We start from the raw sequence: 18,922 nt of genomic DNA, 5'->3' as shown, positions 1-18,922 counted from the left end.
ATTCTTGAGAAAAATTAAAAATTTCAGTTAATAATGGATTTCGAAATTGAAATAATCATTTTCGATTTTGAATTAAAGTTTTTCGAAATCGAATTAATAAATTACGAAATTGAATAATTAATTTCCGAATTCGAATTATTAATTTTCGATTTTGAATTATTTTTGGTGTATCTTTTAAAAGTAATATTTGTGTTAAAAAAGTCAATTATCTTTTTGATAAAAATAGGATCTAAGTCATAAACTTGCTGGCCATGAAGAAAATATTTCTTACCGACCGTAAAAGCCATAGCATCTCAATTCTTCATTCCTGCATTATTTCTTTTAACTTGTATTGAACCTTTTCTATGTTATATTTGGCCTTCTTTTCTTATTTCACTTTTTTAACTCACAATACGATTTTCAGAATAAATATGGGTGATAATTTTTGAAATCATATTTGTTTGAACAAAAATTTCGGTTTTTTTCAATTTTGTTTTAAAAGTTTTGTTAATGAATAATGAAAAGTGATAATTCTAATAAATAACATCTCTTTCTTTATTTTTCATCAACCTTTTGTTTTTGATACTATTAAATAGCATTTATATTCAAATGATAATTATAAGGTTAATGACAATGATTTTTCATAATTATCGACACACCGAAAAAAGTTATGATTTCAAAAATAATCACCCATGTGTGTAAAATTTTTCTTTCTTTTCCTTTTTTTTTCTTCTTTTCTTTTCTTTCTTTTTTTTTTCTTTTCTTTTCTTTTCTTTTCTTTTCTTTCTTTATTTCTTTATTTCTTTATTTCTTTCTTTTTTTCTTTTCTTTTTCTTTTTCTTTTTTTTCTTTTCTTTTTTTTTGATTTCATATTTTTTTCTATCAAAATTTTCGAATTAACAATTGGTCAAAAACACTTGAAAATTAATTCCATGTTTTCATTAAAATCAGAAATGAACTTAATCTTTCCGTGACAACATGCGTTTGAAAGACTACAATTTAAAAGCAAGTGACACTTTTTTGAAAATTCTTTTGCAATTAACTGCGAATGAGAAAATAACACAAACCCCAAAAAAATTTTATGATTTCAAAAATAATCACACATATGAGTTTGTGTCAAATTTAATAAAGGTGAAAAATACATAAGAAGTCGTAATTATTTTCTTTTTGCGATTATCATTTGTGAAAAAAGGTTCCTAATAAGATTGAAAATTAAAAAGCGTGCATAAATGATTTTTTTGTTATTCAAATAACCGAATACGCACAAATGGGGGAAAATATGGACTTTAAAGTTTTTTTTGCGCATGGCATTGAATAATTGCTTAACTCATAACTCTATAACACTTTCTCAAATTTTGATATTATATTGATTTTCATTTCCGAAAACAGGTATCCTAGAAATCAAAACATAAAGTTTTCCAACATTTCAAAAATGTCAAAAAATGGAACGATTTTATTGTGTTTTTGATATATGGTTTTCGGCTATAGATCCATCTCGATTAGGTCAATCAATATTATCGATTTATGAATATCTACTGGCTGTTATCATCTTGTATCATAATTTGGAATAAGCAATGATAATAAGTTAGAGATCGAGGGTTATTGCTGATATTCTTATGGGGTTTCTCATGATTAGATATTTAGTGATGTTCTATAAAGATGGAGTTATTGATAGGTGTAATCGAGATATATCCATAGCTGATATACCATATCTCCAAGGAGGAGAATTAGCAAAAAGATTAACTGGAAGATTAACAAAAGTTATGTTCAAGTTGGTAAATAATTGGTGAAATTGTGTGAAAAATTGTGTTTTCGTTGATGAAATACATGAGTTGAACATGTGTTGAACATGTGATGTAAGCGTGGGTGAAATAGCAAATAAAAATAATTGATTTCGTTTTTTGTTTTATACCAAATGGGTCTGAAGAAGATATTCACAACTGTGGAAGAAGCAAAAGCGGCTCGACAGAAACAAATAAAACAGTTTCAGGAAAAACGAAATGATAAAACTGAGGATTCCAATGAACATGTATCTTAAAAACAGTAGAAATTGATTAAGATATTGAGGAGAAAGCTAATCGAAAGTGATGAGATGTGAGATGAGTTGATGGAAAAAGTTTATGGTTGTTTGCCTTCACCGGTTAAACTGGTCAGGTGATGTGAGTGATTCTGTGGCATGGAGATATTGTTATAAATCTCCGAGCTTTTCACCTGCATTTTGTGCACAGGATGCGCCGTGTCAATTTCATTCTCCAAATAATATGGACAAACGGGCAAACTGAGCAAAGTGGGCAAAATGGGCAAATTGTCGAAAAATAACAAGTGGTTCACATTATTTGTTTTGTTGATTGAATCATACAGAAGTTACGATGGAATTAAAGTTGATTGCCAACATCAATATTTTTGCACAGAAAAAGTGTCCACCTGTGTTCAGGATTCCAAATTGTGGAAACATCGAGATGCTGGGAGAAGGGAAATATTGACAAAAATCTTCGTGCTGGAAGCGTCAACCTGTAAACCAGTAAACCGGATCTTTTCATTTCATCTGAAAAGAGCTGCCAACATGCTATTTTTACCAACATGAGCATTTAACTCCTTATTTATCATGATTTTGAGGGTTTTTATTTATTTTCGATTGCATCATCATTCTGCCACATTGCCACATGGAATCGTTGGTGGAATATAACTGGTGGCACACACTTCTTGTATCATTGGTTTATTAATGATTCCAAAAAACGAATATGTTTTGTTAATTTCAACAGAACAGTCCATGTAATCTTCATCTTCTTGTCGTTTGAAAAGTGGTTCACACTCTGGCTTGAGTTCATAACGTTGGATTTTGTTTCCTCTTCCACCTTCTCGTATTCTCTCACATCTGTCTTTGATTGCAAATTGGAATAAGTGATAGTTCTTGAATTCAACTGGTCTGTAACTGAGTGCTTCGGAACATCTTCACACTTCTTTGAGTTTATTGCAATGCTCCTGACAGAACACCTCAATAACTGAGAGTAATGCTGCAATGATATCTTCCTTTGCCTCCGTTGTTGGATTATCCCTTGTGTTGAAATTGGAGAGATCTTTGCTGAGGAAATAACGGAGAAGTTGTTCATGGAATTCATTGTCGAAAGAGCTTGTGAAATCCTTGAAGAATATGAGACTATTCTTGTTTTTTGAGTTACAATCACAAACAACATATCTTCTGTCATCAATCTCAATCTTCACCGAGTACGTGTGATTTGTCGCAAATATGAAATAAGCGACGTTCTCAGCTGTTCTTCTTGGCTGATTCTTCTCATTGATTCTGATTGTTGAATCCGTGATTATACTCTTCAATGCATAAAAGTTAGCTGTTTGATCATCTCCAACATTCTTCAATTCGTTTTGAACAATAAGCATTTTCCCTTCGACGATGGAGTTGAACTGTCCTGTCAGTTCTGCAATCCCTGTGACATTCGGACATGAATATCCTGCCAACAGTTTAGTAAGGACATTTGTCCAGACATTCTTTACAATTCCTAGCAAACCTTTGAGAACAAGTGATGTTTCTGCTTTATGACCAGAATTTTGAACAATTGACGCAATCCAACAGAGGATGTATTGATAGAGTTATTCGTTGTCGTTGGCGAAAACTTCTCGTGTGAAATCAAGGAATGGTTTGATGATTTCGTCGTTTTGTTCGTTTGCCATTTGGCATTTGAACCCATGGAATAGAGAGAATATTCGAGGGTTATCTGTGAAGAACTTCACCCCATCAATCGATAGAACATGAGAGTATTGTTCGAAAGCTGTCTCAACAGTGAAAGTCTTTTTATCATCATGCCAGAGTTTTTATGTTTTGAACAGTTCGTTCATTGCAGGTTTTGTCTTGAATGTTATCGAATAACAAGAGGTGTGAATGTCAAATTCTTTCACAATGAATTCCATCCTTGCTTCAACAAACCTCAGAACTTTTGTGAGATCTTCAGCGACTTCAGGCAGTGAGGAGTATTGTTTTCGACAAGCTTGATCCCTGATTTCAGAGAACGAGAACGATGAGTTGAGATCTATTTCATGTGCAGTAATCTCTCGTGGAGGTTATTCATTTTGCTCATTCTCTATTCTGAGGAGTGGAATGATCACATCGTTGTAATATGTTGGATTCCGTCTCTTGACAATTTTTTTTGAACAAATGGATGTGACTTGCAGTCTCTGTATCTGTTTCGTTTCTGTTCAAAGTTAGTGATTGCATTTGCTGTAAGAGAGGCTGTCTCTTTGATTTGATTGAAAAGAAAATATATCAATCCGTTGACGAAACCATTAATGTTGATAAGAGAATTGAGAGCTGCAAACAACAGAAAAGAGTTAACTCAGAATCAAGTAACAAAGAACCTGTGTCGTTATGTATTTTAACATCTTTGAGTCCATCGATAAGAGCAAGAGCGACAGTTGGAAACATATCAACGACATTATCTTGTGTGAGAAGATTGTGTGGTTCAGCTTCCATTACGGCTGATGAATTCTCTGTTTTGAGATCAATACCGAAGATGTCAAGAACACTTTCGAGTGGAGAAAAATCCCTGAGCTCCCTGTAATTGTTGAGGGGAATGTATTTGGTGACGATTCTCTTGCCATCTTTCATTTCTCTGTATGAAGAGTCAACTTGTGCAACAAACCTATGTTTTTCATCCACAATACCTGCAAAAATGTCGATATCGTACTCTGGACTCGTAAACACTTTGGTTTGTGACGAACATTTGAGGAGATAATCACACAGCTCACAATAAATATGAAGACAGCCATGAGCTGTTTGTACAAGTCCCACATTTCGGGGGAGTATCTTGAGGATGGAATTCCTGATGGCTTTCGTTTGTTCAGTTTGAAGGGATTTGTTAATGTCAACATCAACGACACAAAGATCCTCACATTTACTGATATCGACAACTGTTCCAGTGTGGCGTTGACCTTGCTTCTTGTCAGAGTATTTCTTGTAGTCGAACAAGTCAACAATGTGATCTTTCATTCGTTCTCCCAACGTTTGCTGTTCTGTTGACATTGAATCAATTAGTTGTTGGATCACGTTGTCAGTGTCTGTTTGGGGGTTTGTCATTTTTTAAAAATTAAAAAAACAAAAATTTTTTTTGAAACAGATTTATTTTTGTTACGCAAATTTACGGGGAAGATGATGTTAAAGGAAATGTCGAAAATGAACGATAACAGTTAATTTTCACATTAAATGTGTTTTGCCCACTATGCTCAGTTCACCCGTTTGCCCACATTATTTATAGGATACAATTGATGCGGTGCACACAGTGCAGGTGAAAAGCTCGGAGATTTAGCCCAATATTTCAACGCCACAGCACTAAATTAACTGCCCAATTGACCCGGGCCAGTGTGATAATTGTTTGTAACAACAAAACATATTCGTTTTTTTTGAATCATTAATACACCAATGATACAAGAAGTGTGTGCCACCAGTTATATTCCACCAACGATTCCATGTGGCAATGTGGCAGAATGATGATGCAATCGAAAATAAATAAAAACCCTCAAAATCATGATAAATAAGGAGTTAAATGCTCATGTTGGTAAAAATAGCATGTTGGCAGCTCTTCTCAGATGATATTTAAAGATCCGGACTGCCTGTCAACGCTTCCAGCACGGAGATTTAACCTATAAATCCCTCTGCTGAGTCTCAGACATTACCACAATTTCGTATTCTGGACACCGATTTACACTTTTTCAAGTTGAATACACCAAAACAACCACCAAATCAAATGAAAAACATCTATGTGACAATCCACCATAATGCCATTTGTTCAAAAAATATTGACATTGGCTATCCACCATAGCGCTTCAGTGGACACTGTTTGAAATAATTGACGATTCAACTAATGATACAACAAACGTGTGTGGTCAGTTGTATTTCATCAATGTGAAAGTCCACTCAAATACTCCAGCATGTTCTTCAACATGAACTTCACATTTGTCATATCCAACAGTGTTCCATCCAAGTTTTGAAACCACACTTTGAAGCTATCTCGTCTGATGAACTATTAATATTTGTCTCGTTTTTGATATATTATTGCAGTATCGCACTAAACTGTCGTTGTCTCTGTCCTCGTGAATTAAATCGGCATGAAGAGATACATGCTGGGGTTCATCAAGTGCAATAGTGTTCGCTACGAAGTTGCTCAAGGAGACTTTGTCCCCATCCACGAGTTCGTTGGGATGATCTTTATTGAGATCGATTTTCTTGATCAGTTTGTACTAAATAACGTGAATGTATCTTATTCGTTGGGAGTTCACAAATGCTTTCGGGAGTTGAGTCTCTAAAGTGGAGGTTGTGTGGTAACGTTTTGTGGGGGGTGAGGTGTTGTAATTAATGTCGATGGGTGTTAATGATTGCAATGGTGTTTGGTATCGATAAAAAAATATGTTCATTTATTATCTTTAAAAATAAAAGAAAATATGAAATATGCAAATTTATTTTTAGCTTTTATAACTTAAGGGGAATACCATGGCCTTTCATTATTAAAATCAAGGGTTCAATACCCATCAGAGGCGACAAATTTTCAAACATTTGTCAAATCAAATAAATCATGCCTCTTTGCGATATATGAGACAGTGTTGCTCATAGCTGCTCAGCAGTCAAATTCGCAGGGAATTTAGAACTCAAAATCAAAACCTAATTCACAGTAATAAATGATAAGTGCTTAATGAAAAGTGCTTAATGACAATCAAAATTAAACAATAAATAATTTATCGATATCGAAAATAAAAATTTATAAATAAATAATAATAATCTAATTCAAATCAATCACAAAACCAAACACCTCACATTATGTTTCAAATTTCATCAATGAAACATAAATAATAGTGTTCTTAAATAAAGTGATAATGTGAAACAGAATCAATAAATGTATTTTATCTTCTTCAAAAGATGTCAAAAACATCTAAGACTATTAGAAAAGAATTACCAGATTTAACTATCATTGAACCTTTTTCTCCTGACATCAGAACATTTGAAACAGTTCAGGAGTTTAAAGAATATCTCGCTGATAATGAAGAGGAGATGAATAAACTGACCACTTGCAAGCTGAACAAACAGTTTCACATTCCTGGATATCGAATCACCAAACTTCAAGGTAAAATATCATTAAAGAAATGTCACGAGCAAAGTACCATCAACGAAGATAAACAAAATCCAGATTTCGACGGTATCATTGATTCCATCAACACATTGGCAAAGCAGATGGAAGTCGTTATTGAAGCACTGAAAACATTCAAAATGCTAAGTGAATGAACATTCATATTATTTCATTTATACTGTTCGTCTTCTCAGTGTCGTTGTTTTGTCATCATCTTTCTTAAACATTGTCTCATTAACTACTGTTTTAATGACAGTTTCGTCAGTGTTAAACGAACAATGCATCACATCATTTTTGTTCAGATACTTGTAAATATTCCGCATTTCTTCACGATCTTTGCTTGTCGGCAGTTGATGATACACATAGTTGAACTTCTGTTTGGAGAATTCACCAAAAATCCACAATGCATCTAAGTTAGCTTTCACCTCACTACTTATTCCTTTTGGATCTTGCAAGAATAAGAAGTGTGTGATCATTGGCTGTCCATTCTCGAATAACAGTTGGAAGATGCAATCTTTCTTTTTGAATATTTCCATTCAGTCATCGAATAAAAACTGCGGTGTGATGATGTTTTTGTTATGAATCATTGACATTCAATGAATCAAATACTGCTTGCTGAATATCTTCATCATATTGTTCACCAGAACGAATGCGATTGTGCAGTTCTTTGGTTCTGCTTATATCGGTTAATGTTTGAAATGCTTCTTTGTAACGCACTTGCACAATGGGGATGTTAATGAACTTTTCCATTCTCGCGAATGTTCTATCTATTGTTTTATCAGAAATGTACACAAACAGCGAATATGGACTGTATTGAATTTCTGGAAATCTTGTGTACAGATCGTTCAATTCACTAACTTTCGCCGTTTCGTACAACACACTGTATGTTTTACCACTTCATCTTGCCCTCACGAGTAATGAAACAGAATTGCGTTTGAAGGATAAGTCAGGGTGTATCTCAGTCTGCAACTCATCTGTTAGATTATCGTTCATGTCTTCCATCATTTCATTGACACAGTTTTCTAATGATAAAACGTTGATCTCGTCAACAAGCTGTTTCGCATCACTATCTATCATTTTTCACTCCTATGAAAACAATGACTTCATCAAAGAGTGTGATATCGTTGCCAGATATTGCGGCACAACTAGGTCAAAGAAAAACGATTAAACCTAAACCTAAACAAAAACGTGATCATGACAAGCAAATGGAGGACTTATACGACATCGTAATTAATCAACAACGTGAGATACGGACGATTAAAGAACTGATCGGAGAAAAATCTGGAGAGGATAATCTAAAACGGAGGAAGCTTTGGAGAGATAAAGCCTGGACGTTTGACCAAATTGATCATGATAATAACCCGGCAACTCCTGACAAAATCATATGGAAAGATCCCAAAGGGAAGATATATGCAACGGACGGATATGTAACAGGTGATGAATTAAAGAGAAAAAAATTAACACAGGATTTTGTGGATAGATACCTTGATTATGAGGTTCGAAAAAAACAATCATTAAGGGAGTTCGTGCAAGGACACAAGGTCACTAACATAAATATTGACTTCAAACGAAGGGTTGTTGAGTCGATTCTTAACGATGTTGATTGGAAGGATACGGCAATTGATGATTTTATGAAAAAACAAAAACTGGCATATTCAGCCTGTGTGATGAAATTTGCAAACGTGATTTTCGTTCGATGTCTTATAAAAGATATGATCGTTGCAATCGACCCAACATAAAGTTCATATGACACAGCTAATGATGTCCATCACTTATTACAGAAAAACAGAGGAACTTGGAAAAAATTGCATGGCAAATTAACGGCAGGAGACTTTGAACGTTTAATGGGAAGATACTCTGACACAACGCTTGAAGTGGCTAAAGGAGTATTCAATAAGAAAGATCTTAAACAAATTGAGCTTAATCTCAATGAAGCGTATTCCAATCCTTTTATTGATATTGTACACAAATACAGAGATTCCTCTGCCTCAGCTTCCTCGTCATCTGTTCCATCAGATCCATCAGCAATGGATATTGAATAAATCAAAATAAGTGAAAGAAAATTTATTTTTTTCGTGATTAAAATGTTAAATAAAAATCAATTAATTGAATTGTGCAAGAAGTTTAAGTTTAAGCCCACAGCTGTTCATCACTTTGCGAAAGTCTCACAGTTTCACCAACATATTTCGATACTTGGTTATGCTGGCAAGTACAGTGATTATGATGACATCTGTTCATTTCATGAGACTAACGAACGAAAAATATCAGACGAAATAATGGAAGATATTCAACAAATGTTCCAGATTGCTGAAACCGAGGCTGATAAGTTTGATAAGAAGAATGCATTAGAACAATTCTTCAAGAAAAAGCTTCAATTCATTAACGAGTCAACAAACAATACTCAACAAATTGAACAAACAGCTCTTGAATCAGATGATGAAGAAAACAGTACACTTTTGTTGTTTCCCCTAAGCCAAGTTCATGACTTTGAGATTGAACTGGAGCGTATACGAAAATCAATGAAACCCACTTATGTATCAGATGACTCAGAACCTTACCGATATTACTATAACAATCGCATCTGTTCATTCGAGAATATCGTCAATTTCTTGAAACATGTTATCGAACAAGAGAAAATGAAAATGCCGATAAAAATACAGTATGATTTTGGTGTGATATTCGAAAGACTGGAAGGGTAAATTGATAGAATACCTCAGTACATATACCATGCTGTTCTACCAAACAGTGAGCAAGCATTTATCACAACCAGACCGATGATTGTGTCATCAGCCTTCGATGTTGATAGACTCAAAGAGGCAATGAACAGGAGGATACTAGACAACAAAGATTTAACTTTTCTGGACACAAGAAACAGAATGTGTGCAATATTTTCAGTGATGTTCAAGGTGTATTACTTGCGAGAGATTGGGATGAACTTCCCGGGGCTTGCGGAACACATTGCCACACACAATGTTAATCACGTTAATTGTGAATACCCCATCTGTATGTTTATTGCATTAGCCTTTTTGACAATGCCGGCTGATAGAAAGATCAGCAGCAACATGAGGTTGTGTGAAGCGAAGCGTTTGTTTGCTGAGTTCTATAATTATGATAACAGTAAACAACGTTTGTTGACACCATATCTGAGAACACACAAAGGATTAAATATTGCAACAGAAATGGACAAATTCACGACTTTCTTCAATGTTTCCGTTAATCTGTATGCATACAACTCCAAAAACAATTATCACCTGTCACAGTTTTATATTTACCCTGAGGCTGAGAAAACTTTGAATGTATTGCTCATTAATGCACCTGAGCGAATGCATATTATGCACGTTGTTGACCCAGACAAGTTGACAAAAATGAAGGTTTGCCCATATTGTTTATCGTATGCCAGACCTTACAAAGTCGATAACCATTGTATTGAACTTTTCGAAAAACATGTAGCTAAATGCAAAGAAGGAGAGACAAAAACAATAAAACGGTCCAAGAGTCAACAGCCATTTTGAACAACAAAACAACTGAATACTTGCTTGCACACGAAATGATGGACAAGTGGAAACCAACAATGAATTTAATTGCTTTTGATTTTGAAACAATAGAAAAGTTTGCCGATGAAGAGGAAACATGGGATAAAACACAGACAGTCAGCAAACTAATACCATTATCGATTACAATGACAGCGGTAATAAGTGATGAAATGTCCACACAGTATTTCGATAAACGAGATTCAACAGATAGTGAATGTTTTATCACAAAAGCGATCATGTGAATGTTTACAATTGCTGACCGAATTGCAGAATCAAATCGTTATGAGGATGAAAATATCCCATATAATGCAAAAGTTGTTAATGCTATCGGCTGGAATTCATCGAACTTCGACAACGCATTTATCATCCCGTATCAAATATCTGAAGAATTGGCTGTGACATCAGTTCTTGGTAAACTGAACCATGCCAAACAGATTATGGTATCTCACAACATCAAACATATCATATTGAGATTCGTTGATCGAATACATTATGTATTTCCTCAAACTTTTGACTCGTTTGTCAAAGACTTTGGTGATGGAAGTGAAGAGAAAGGTGCGTTTCCACACGAAGCCATCAATTCATCTAATTATGAAGAAGTGCTAACTCAAACCACTCCATTCCCTCATACAGCGTTTCACTCATCACTGAAAGGTATTAACACACTGATTGAAACACAATACAACGAATATGTTGATGATGAACAGAAATTCAATAACAGATGGGATTATTTCAAATATTATAACGAGCAAGATACTGTTATTATGATTAAACCCATCAGAAATCAAATTATTTTATTCGCTCGTTTCAAAATTGATATGATCCATTCAGTTTCTGCAGCATCGAATGCAGCTGCTGCTAAGTTTGTGTCCTGTTATTTTCCATCATTATTCACAGGTTATCCACCATATCCAGACTTTGATATTCATGCTGATTACTTTATTTCCAAATATTAGAAACCATATAAACTGACAACGGAAAAGTGGAGGAAAATGGTTGATGGATACAAGCTTCAGGATGCCAAAAGTTTGCGAAATAATTCAATAACTAATGATGATTATGACTGGGCTGTTGAACTATTTCAACAAAAATGTCATTTGTGCAACGCTTCGTTCACTACAAACAATAAGCACACACTCTACAGAATAGATAATTCGAAAGGACATTCAATAGATAATGTGAAGTTTTCGTGTTTGTATTGCAATGTTGTGAAATCGGACAGGGATGAACACCTCACGAGACTGAGAATACAGATGAAGAAGTTCGCGCTGTATCATAACTTGCCTCTCGCACTCGATGATTCAAGAGTATATTCGTTATTACGTTCTTCGATAACTGGGGGATTGTCAAATGTTATGCACAGAATCAACATTGCTGGCGAATCTCACATATCACATTTCCACCATGCTGACAACACGATAATATCAAAAAATACTCCGAACATCATGACTCACATTATGGGTGTGGACTTCAACAGTTTGTATCCATCAGCATATTCATCAATAAAGAACTGTTTTGGAAAACGAATGTACATCCCATGGCATTGTGAATTCTACACAACAAAGATGGATGTTCTGAACAGAATCATTGCAGAACACGATAAATTATTCATTGTTTCACTGAAAGGACATATCAAAGAATCACACATCAACAAATGTTTATTTTTTCCACCAATTATCAGAAACTTAACATTCAACACTAATGAAGACATTGTTGGAACAAAAATGATGGACACAATGAAGCATCAGTTATTACACATAGGCAAACGTGAGACAAAAATCACCCAATTGATTAGCACTCACAACCAGTTCATGTCTTTCACAAACGAGCATCTCTTCTATATGATTAAGGAATGTGGGCTTGTGATCGATGATTTAAAGGAAATGGCTGTCTTCAGCAAGAACGCTGTATTCAAAACATTTGCTTGTGCTTTGATGGATCAACTGGTTAAAGCTATTGCTGAGGGAAACAAAAATGAAGCACTGTTTATGAAATTACTGCTGAATTCATCGTATGCTTATGATAGTATGAACACTGAAATATTTCCAAAGACAGCGTTATTATCGAAGGAAGAAACAGTGAGATCTCAAATATTTCTATCATTTGTGTCATCTCAGAAACCGGGGGCTAATGTGTCCACTGTTGAACAACAGCCCAGACAAGCAGCATGCTGCACTTGTTTGCAATCAGCGGTATGGACATTGGATAACGCCAAAGTGTGGTATCTCAGATTCGTCTTCATCTTCATGATGAAATGTTTGAATTTAGAACGTATTCATTTCATTGAAGGTGACACTGATAGTGCATATTGGTCTATTTGTGGTCATTCCAAGCTCGGGATAAATCAGGGGTTTGATGCATTATTTATCAATCGCGAGTTCAATAACAAACATGTGGGATATTGGTTTCCAGGAACATCAGATGTGAAGGAGCAAAAGAAATTGTTGGGGTTAACTGTTGAGAGAGTTTGTGATTGGATGATTACTTTATCTCCAAAATCTTACACAATACGATGCAATGGGATAGAGATTATGAAAAACAAAGGGGTTAACACCAATGATAATTACATGAGCTTTGCAGCTAAAGTGATCGGAATGGATGGAACATTAAAGGAAATTTAAGTAAATGATTGCCTGCAAACACTGATTGATGATGTTGTTATTGAGTCTGTATCTTTGAACCTGAGGAATGTGAAATGTGAAATGAAAAAACTGAGGATCACAAAGAATGCTCTGAGTGGAATACACACGAAAATGGTAGTGCTAGATGATGAAAGTTGCGCATCATTCATGTATAATGCATCGGCCAAGAATTATTGTGTTATTTAACGATTTGAAAATGGCTTCGGAGAATATTTTTGACTAATGGAATAATTTATTCCAGTCATTGGACAAGGACAAAGCTTCAGATAATGTGACCACAATTATCAATTCGTTCTTGAAGCAGGAGTATTTAGAAGCTGAGTCATCATTTATTAAGAAACAGTTCACAGCTCACGATGCAGATAAACGAAAACTTATCGAACAGAATATGGAAAAAATATATTATGGTGACAAAACAGTCCGACAATACTATGATGAATACTTAGATTTGCTCCACGAACTTAATCCACAGATTGACCAACATTATCCACTCCATATGCGAAGAATTCAACAGAAGGAAACACAGAAGAATATTGCGAAAAATAATGTTGAACCCTTGATTTTTCCGTTCAAGTCCAAACCTTTGTTTAGAAAAGAAGTCCCCGCTGATTATCAACAAAAACCCTTATTGAAACTCCAACACCCATATTTCTCACCAGCATTCCATTTATATGAGATTGACCTTATTATACTGAATGATGATCGAAACAGACTGTTGAACACATTCATGGTAGCAATTAACGTGAATACGAAGTTCCTTGTGGTTATCACCATAAGCAATAAAACAGAAAATGCATTGCTGAGAGCATTGGAACAACTGATAAAACAAGTTAACGCAAAACACATTAGAAGTGATCGTGAAGCTGTGTGGACAAGCAGGAGACAAACAAATTTCTTTGAACAAATTGAAATACAAACATTCTTCACAAGCAGCAAACAAACGAAACATAACAGTGTTGTTTATCGAGCGATCAGAACACTTAGAGATGGCTTTGGATATAATGTTCGAAACATGGCTGATCCACGAATGATGCAACAATTGGTGGATTATTACAACGACACTCCACACTCAGCTTATTTCAACTTGCATTCTCCCAGAGAAGTTGAAAATGATTTGGAGCTTGAAGGTATGTATATTCGTAAAGTGAAGGAGTCATTGAAAAATTTCACGAAACAACAAATGAAAAAGAGTATGCACAACTATTCTGAGGGTTATACACTGATGATTCACTTTTATAAGTCAAACGCATTTGCGAAGAAACGAAGGAATTTTAATTATTTAGCAAAATTTATTGAATACAAACACGGTAATGTTATTTGTTCCATTATCCCATCTGAAGAAATTGTGGAATTACCGATATGCTTCACAAAGTTTGTTAGTTTAACATATCAAACGATTCCAGATGCTGTCAAAAATTATTTTATGTTTCAAAGTTAGGCAGTTCGACGCCAAAATTCAATTGTGAGATATGATGGAGTCACTGACACAGTATGAGCATGACCTTGAACACCTCCCACTTCGTTGGTGCTTCCTTCCCCACACATTACACCGTTATTGTTTTCTGAAAAGTGTCCGCCAAGAGAATATCCATTATGATTGGATCCACCTTGTTAGAAAAGTATTAACGAATGAGAATGTGAAGGCATTTGATCAACAGTCAATTTTGTCGATGAACTTGTCATTGTGGCTGAACCACCAGTTTCTCCAGCAATTACGCCTAACTTAACATATCTGCCAGTGGTCAATTTTGTCCATGTTGTACCAGTGTATTGTGTGTTTGGATCGTCAGCACTGTATCTCATAATAACACAATTAACTGGGTAAATCTTGTTGAACAAAGCATTAACAGCAGCTTCCACCATTGCATCAACATTCGTTTTGTTGTAATAATCTTCGAGTGTTATTATCTCAGTTTCTATCTCCAAAAATTGTGTTCCATCAAACCAATAATCAGGAACATCTTTCAGAACAATATAGAATGTTTGACCTATTTGCAAAGTATTCACATTATCTTGAACACTCAGCCACTCACTCATGTCTTCGTAAGTGTTGAAAACTCTCGCTTTTTACCCAAGTTTTGCATTCATTTCAGTTATATCACTCTCCAGCCCGGTTATTTTTGAGTTAATTTGTGATAAGTTTCTGATGTGTTCTATTGACTCACCACTAACATTTTCGACAACTTCTTTCACTTCGTTCACTTCATTTGCGATTTGTTGATACTGTATTTTCTGCATTAACATTAACGCAAGTTTCGCGTTCAAAACATTTGTCATTTAAGTTTGAAAAAAAATAAACATGTTGGTGTTCTTGTCTGAAGTATTCCGCCTAGAGATATCACCAAGCTGTATAACCCCCTGTTTCACCACTTTCTACAGTTTCACCTGGCCAAACGAGCAAACGATTACTACAGCCTTCTCTGGTCATATCCACGAAATAACCAAATATTGGGACAATCTTGCACATCTTGTCTGCACTTGCTTTTAGTACTGCATATCCTGAGATTATTACATTAAAGTTGTCTGGTAGGTTTTTGATTATCTGTTGATTACTACGGATAATAATGGTCGTGCCATATGTATTTTTCATTGGAGTTGTTGAACTAATGGGACCATACATCTTCAGTTTGTCAGTGATCGTCACTGACAAAAAAATATCAGAAATTTCATATGCGATCAACAAAATTTTCCAAAGCTCTTTTTAAAGTTTTTAAAAGTTTTTTCTATTATTCGTACTATTTTGTTTTCATTTTAATTAATTAATTAGTTTATTTTTCTTTCTTTCTTTTCTTTTTCTTTTTCTTTTTTTTCTTTTTCTTTTCTTTTTTCTTTTTTCTTTTTCTTTTTTTTTTTTTTTTATTTTTATTTTTATTTTTATTTTTATTTTTATTTTTATTTTTATTTTTTTGTGATAGGCAAATAATTCCACAACTTGCCATGCCACAGAGGTATAAAACAAATAAATAAAAATATTTGTTAACAAAGTGAGTTTCATTTTCTCAAATATTCACAAAATAATCAAAAATATTCAAAGATGAACCATTATAATATTTTCTATTGAAAAAAACTTTTCGTGAAAACTCACAATGCAATCTTCAAATCCTTCTTCTTCCATCCTTTCAAATGTCTTTCTTTTCATTTCTTTTCTTTCTTCTTCTTCAATTTCATCAACCTTCTTTTCATCAAATTTTTTTGAAACATTCAAAAAGAAATAAAAACAATACCATATAATTTTTTCATCCAAAGTTGATTGCTTCATTTCCTCCAAATAGAGACCAATAGCTCCACTTTTCAACAAGTCAACAATTTTCACATTTCTCTTTTCTGATGCATATCTAAGTGAATCGAGGCATCCATAGCTTGTATCTTTGTGACTGTCCCTTGATGTTCGAAATAATTTCACGAGGCTTCCGAGGAGTCCAGCAAGTTCTTCGTTCCACAATGTGCATGAGGAAAAGAAATTATGAATAACATCGAACCATCTCCTTATTATAAACATTTCTTTTCTTCCTTTAACTTTTCTTTTCCAATCCATACACTTCAAAAGATCTTCTAATTCTCCTGCAACCTCTCTTTTAAAATGCAGTTCATTTATAATCACATCTTTCTCATTTTCATAATAATATCTGTTTATCAAAAACCTCCAAGCTGATTGATAGGCAAGTCGGGTAAGGTTGTGATGCTCCTGATGATATTCGATGATCGTTTTGATCTCATTCAAATACAGTTCTTTTGACACATTCTAATCAGAATTAAAAAAATATTTCAAAAGCATCAAAAAGGAAATAGAAGCGAACATACATCATATTTATAGGTGCAACTCAAAGCCAGTAACACCATTTCCACTTCTTTTTGAATTACCTCATTTTCTTCTTTCTTCCCGGTTTCTTTCAGAAGGCAAGGCACGCAAATTGAATCCATTTCAGATGAAAACCATCTGTTCAACAACAAATAGCATTCGCAGAGATCTGTAAGAATTTTTTCGTTTATTTCCTTTTTCTTCTCATTTTCATCAATCATCATCTCTCTCATTCTTTCACGCAGCAATGAATTATCAAAAGAAAAAAGAGAAAATCTTTTCAATGCTTTGCAATATCCAACATGTTTTATCAGGATAATGGCAATTTCCATTCGCATTTTCTTTTCTTCAATCATTTGGTGAATTTTATTAAATAGTTCTTCTGTGAAAATTGATCTAAATTCTATTTCATTCATTTCATCAATTAATCTGTTCAATTCCTCAATTTTCCGTTTTTGTTTATCTTCTCTGCAACGCTCCAGTTCACGAAACAATTCTTCAAAAAACATTCAAAAAAACAAATTCTTTTTCAAAATTGTTCAATCCAAATAAAAGAACAAACTTGAAAACTTCTTGGTTCTGGCTGTGGTCAAAAGTTCATTTTCAGATATATCATTTGGCAAGCTCATTCTGTTTGTTGCAAAAAATATTCAAAAAGTGGGGCAAAGCTGGCAAATAACAAAATAAAAGATAAATACAAACATCGTTGATTATATTGCAGTACTAAAATGATCGCAACACAAACTGTTCTGTTTTTGCTTTAAAAAAAGAAATGTTAAAGATATCGCGAAGAAGCCGCAAGGATTGACCGTCTAAGTCCAGAAATGAAAATTTTATGTTTCTTTTTGATCAAAACCAACATATTATTTGAAGAATGATATTTTTTAAATCGATAATAAAATTTTTGAATCACATCTTTTTGTCAACGGAATTAATAGCAAATCCTTTAGCAAAGAGGAAAAGAAATCTGGCAAATTGAATGAGCGAACGGAAGATGTTTTTAGTAGTTTTTGTGGAGAAGAATGAGTCTGAAAACAAGAACAGATGGTTGTTGAAGATTTGACATATTTTGTGGACTGTGTCATTTTGAGCTCGTTTGTCAATGGATCATTGGATTGTGAAAGAAGAAAAGAAAAGAAATTTAGAAAATCATCACAAATCGTCTGAACAAAAGAAATGAAAAGAAAAGTTCTTGAACATGGGGAACATGCTTGTTGAGTGACAGAAGATCAAGGTCCAATGCTTCATTTGCAAAATAATCTTGTGCTATGAAGAAAAGGAATAAAGTCCAGTTCTAATAGAAATGATGGAGTTTTTCAAGTTTGGTGGGAGTGAAACATCAAAAGGAAATTTATTCATTTGATTGGAAATAATAAGCAATCTTGTTGTTCAAGGCAGTTTTCATTTCAGCTGAAATGAGATTTGGAGAAGAAGGAGGAAGATAGATTTTCCGTGAGATACACTCCAGCAAGGTTATTTCTCTACACATGAAAGGAAGAATGGAGTTTTGGAGGAAAGAAAGGAATCCAATTAAATATCAATTTCTTTGGAATGAAGGGAACAGCTTCCTTTTTGAACCATACTCAGGCAATACTTTTGTGTTGTTGCAATCAACAATTGGCAAGTTTGGATGAACTTTTTTCATCTTCCATGATATCTGTCAAACATTGAGGAATTTGAAAAAAATAAATTCAGTTCGTAAAACATCACATCAATTCATCATCTTTCAACGATCGGTTCCGACTCAAATTGGAATTTCTATTTGCGTTTGATTCTTTCATATATTTTAAATTTTCCTTTTCTGTGTTTTCTATCATCTGTCAATATTCGCCTTGCCTGTTT

General features: G+C 34.1%; 7 protein-coding genes across 7 annotated transcripts; 4 read left to right on the top strand and 3 right to left on the bottom strand.

Moving 5' to 3' along the window:
* Nucleotides 1–4,255: 4,255 nt before the first annotated feature.
* MONOS_11774 (uncharacterized protein) lies at nt 4,256–5,065 on the bottom strand (the record flags this gene model as incomplete). Its single annotated transcript, XM_067864338.1, has 1 exon — nt 4,256–5,065. One exon carries the CDS (start codon nt 5,063–5,065, stop codon nt 4,256–4,258), a length of 810 nt encoding a protein of 269 aa, XP_067731857.1.
* A 3,129-nt stretch (nt 5,066–8,194) lies between these two features.
* MONOS_11775 (uncharacterized protein) lies at nt 8,195–8,845 on the top strand (the record flags this gene model as incomplete). The annotated part of the gene is made up of 1 exon (XM_067864339.1): nt 8,195–8,845. One exon carries the CDS (start codon nt 8,195–8,197, stop codon nt 8,843–8,845), a length of 651 nt encoding a protein of 216 aa, XP_067731856.1.
* A 105-nt stretch (nt 8,846–8,950) lies between these two features.
* MONOS_11776 (uncharacterized protein) lies at nt 8,951–9,148 on the top strand (the record flags this gene model as incomplete). Its single annotated transcript, XM_067864340.1, has 1 exon — nt 8,951–9,148. One exon carries the CDS (start codon nt 8,951–8,953, stop codon nt 9,146–9,148), a length of 198 nt encoding a protein of 65 aa, XP_067731855.1.
* A 1,733-nt stretch (nt 9,149–10,881) lies between these two features.
* On the top strand, nt 10,882–11,595 carry MONOS_11777 (uncharacterized protein; the record flags this gene model as incomplete). Its single annotated transcript, XM_067864341.1, has 1 exon — nt 10,882–11,595. The coding sequence occupies one exon, from the start codon at nt 10,882–10,884 to the stop codon at nt 11,593–11,595; it is 714 nt and encodes a 237-aa protein (XP_067731854.1).
* A 297-nt stretch (nt 11,596–11,892) lies between these two features.
* On the top strand, nt 11,893–13,260 carry MONOS_11778 (uncharacterized protein; the record flags this gene model as incomplete). Its single annotated transcript, XM_067864342.1, has 1 exon — nt 11,893–13,260. The coding sequence occupies one exon, from the start codon at nt 11,893–11,895 to the stop codon at nt 13,258–13,260; it is 1,368 nt and encodes a 455-aa protein (XP_067731853.1).
* Nucleotides 13,261–14,892: 1,632 nt separating this feature from the next.
* On the bottom strand, nt 14,893–15,318 carry MONOS_11779 (uncharacterized protein; the record flags this gene model as incomplete). Its single annotated transcript, XM_067864343.1, has 1 exon — nt 14,893–15,318. The coding sequence occupies one exon, from the start codon at nt 15,316–15,318 to the stop codon at nt 14,893–14,895; it is 426 nt and encodes a 141-aa protein (XP_067731852.1).
* Nucleotides 15,319–16,616: 1,298 nt separating this feature from the next.
* Nucleotides 16,617–17,709, bottom strand: MONOS_17235 (uncharacterized protein; the record flags this gene model as incomplete). The annotated part of the gene is made up of 5 exons (XM_067870135.1): nt 16,617–16,710; nt 16,779–16,853; nt 16,923–17,023; nt 17,083–17,576; nt 17,643–17,709. 5 exons carry the CDS (start codon nt 17,707–17,709, stop codon nt 16,617–16,619), a joined length of 831 nt encoding a protein of 276 aa, XP_067731851.1.
* Between the last annotated feature and the right edge of the window lie 1,213 nt (nt 17,710–18,922).

The sequence above is a fragment of the Monocercomonoides exilis genome, assembly GCF_001643675.1.
Source record: "Monocercomonoides exilis strain PA203 chromosome Unknown scaffold10-1930038, whole genome shotgun sequence".
Lineage (NCBI taxonomy): Eukaryota > Preaxostyla > Oxymonadida > Polymastigidae > Monocercomonoides > Monocercomonoides exilis.
Note: the sequence above shows the minus strand (reverse complement) of the source record. Positions and strands in the feature narration are given on the sequence as shown.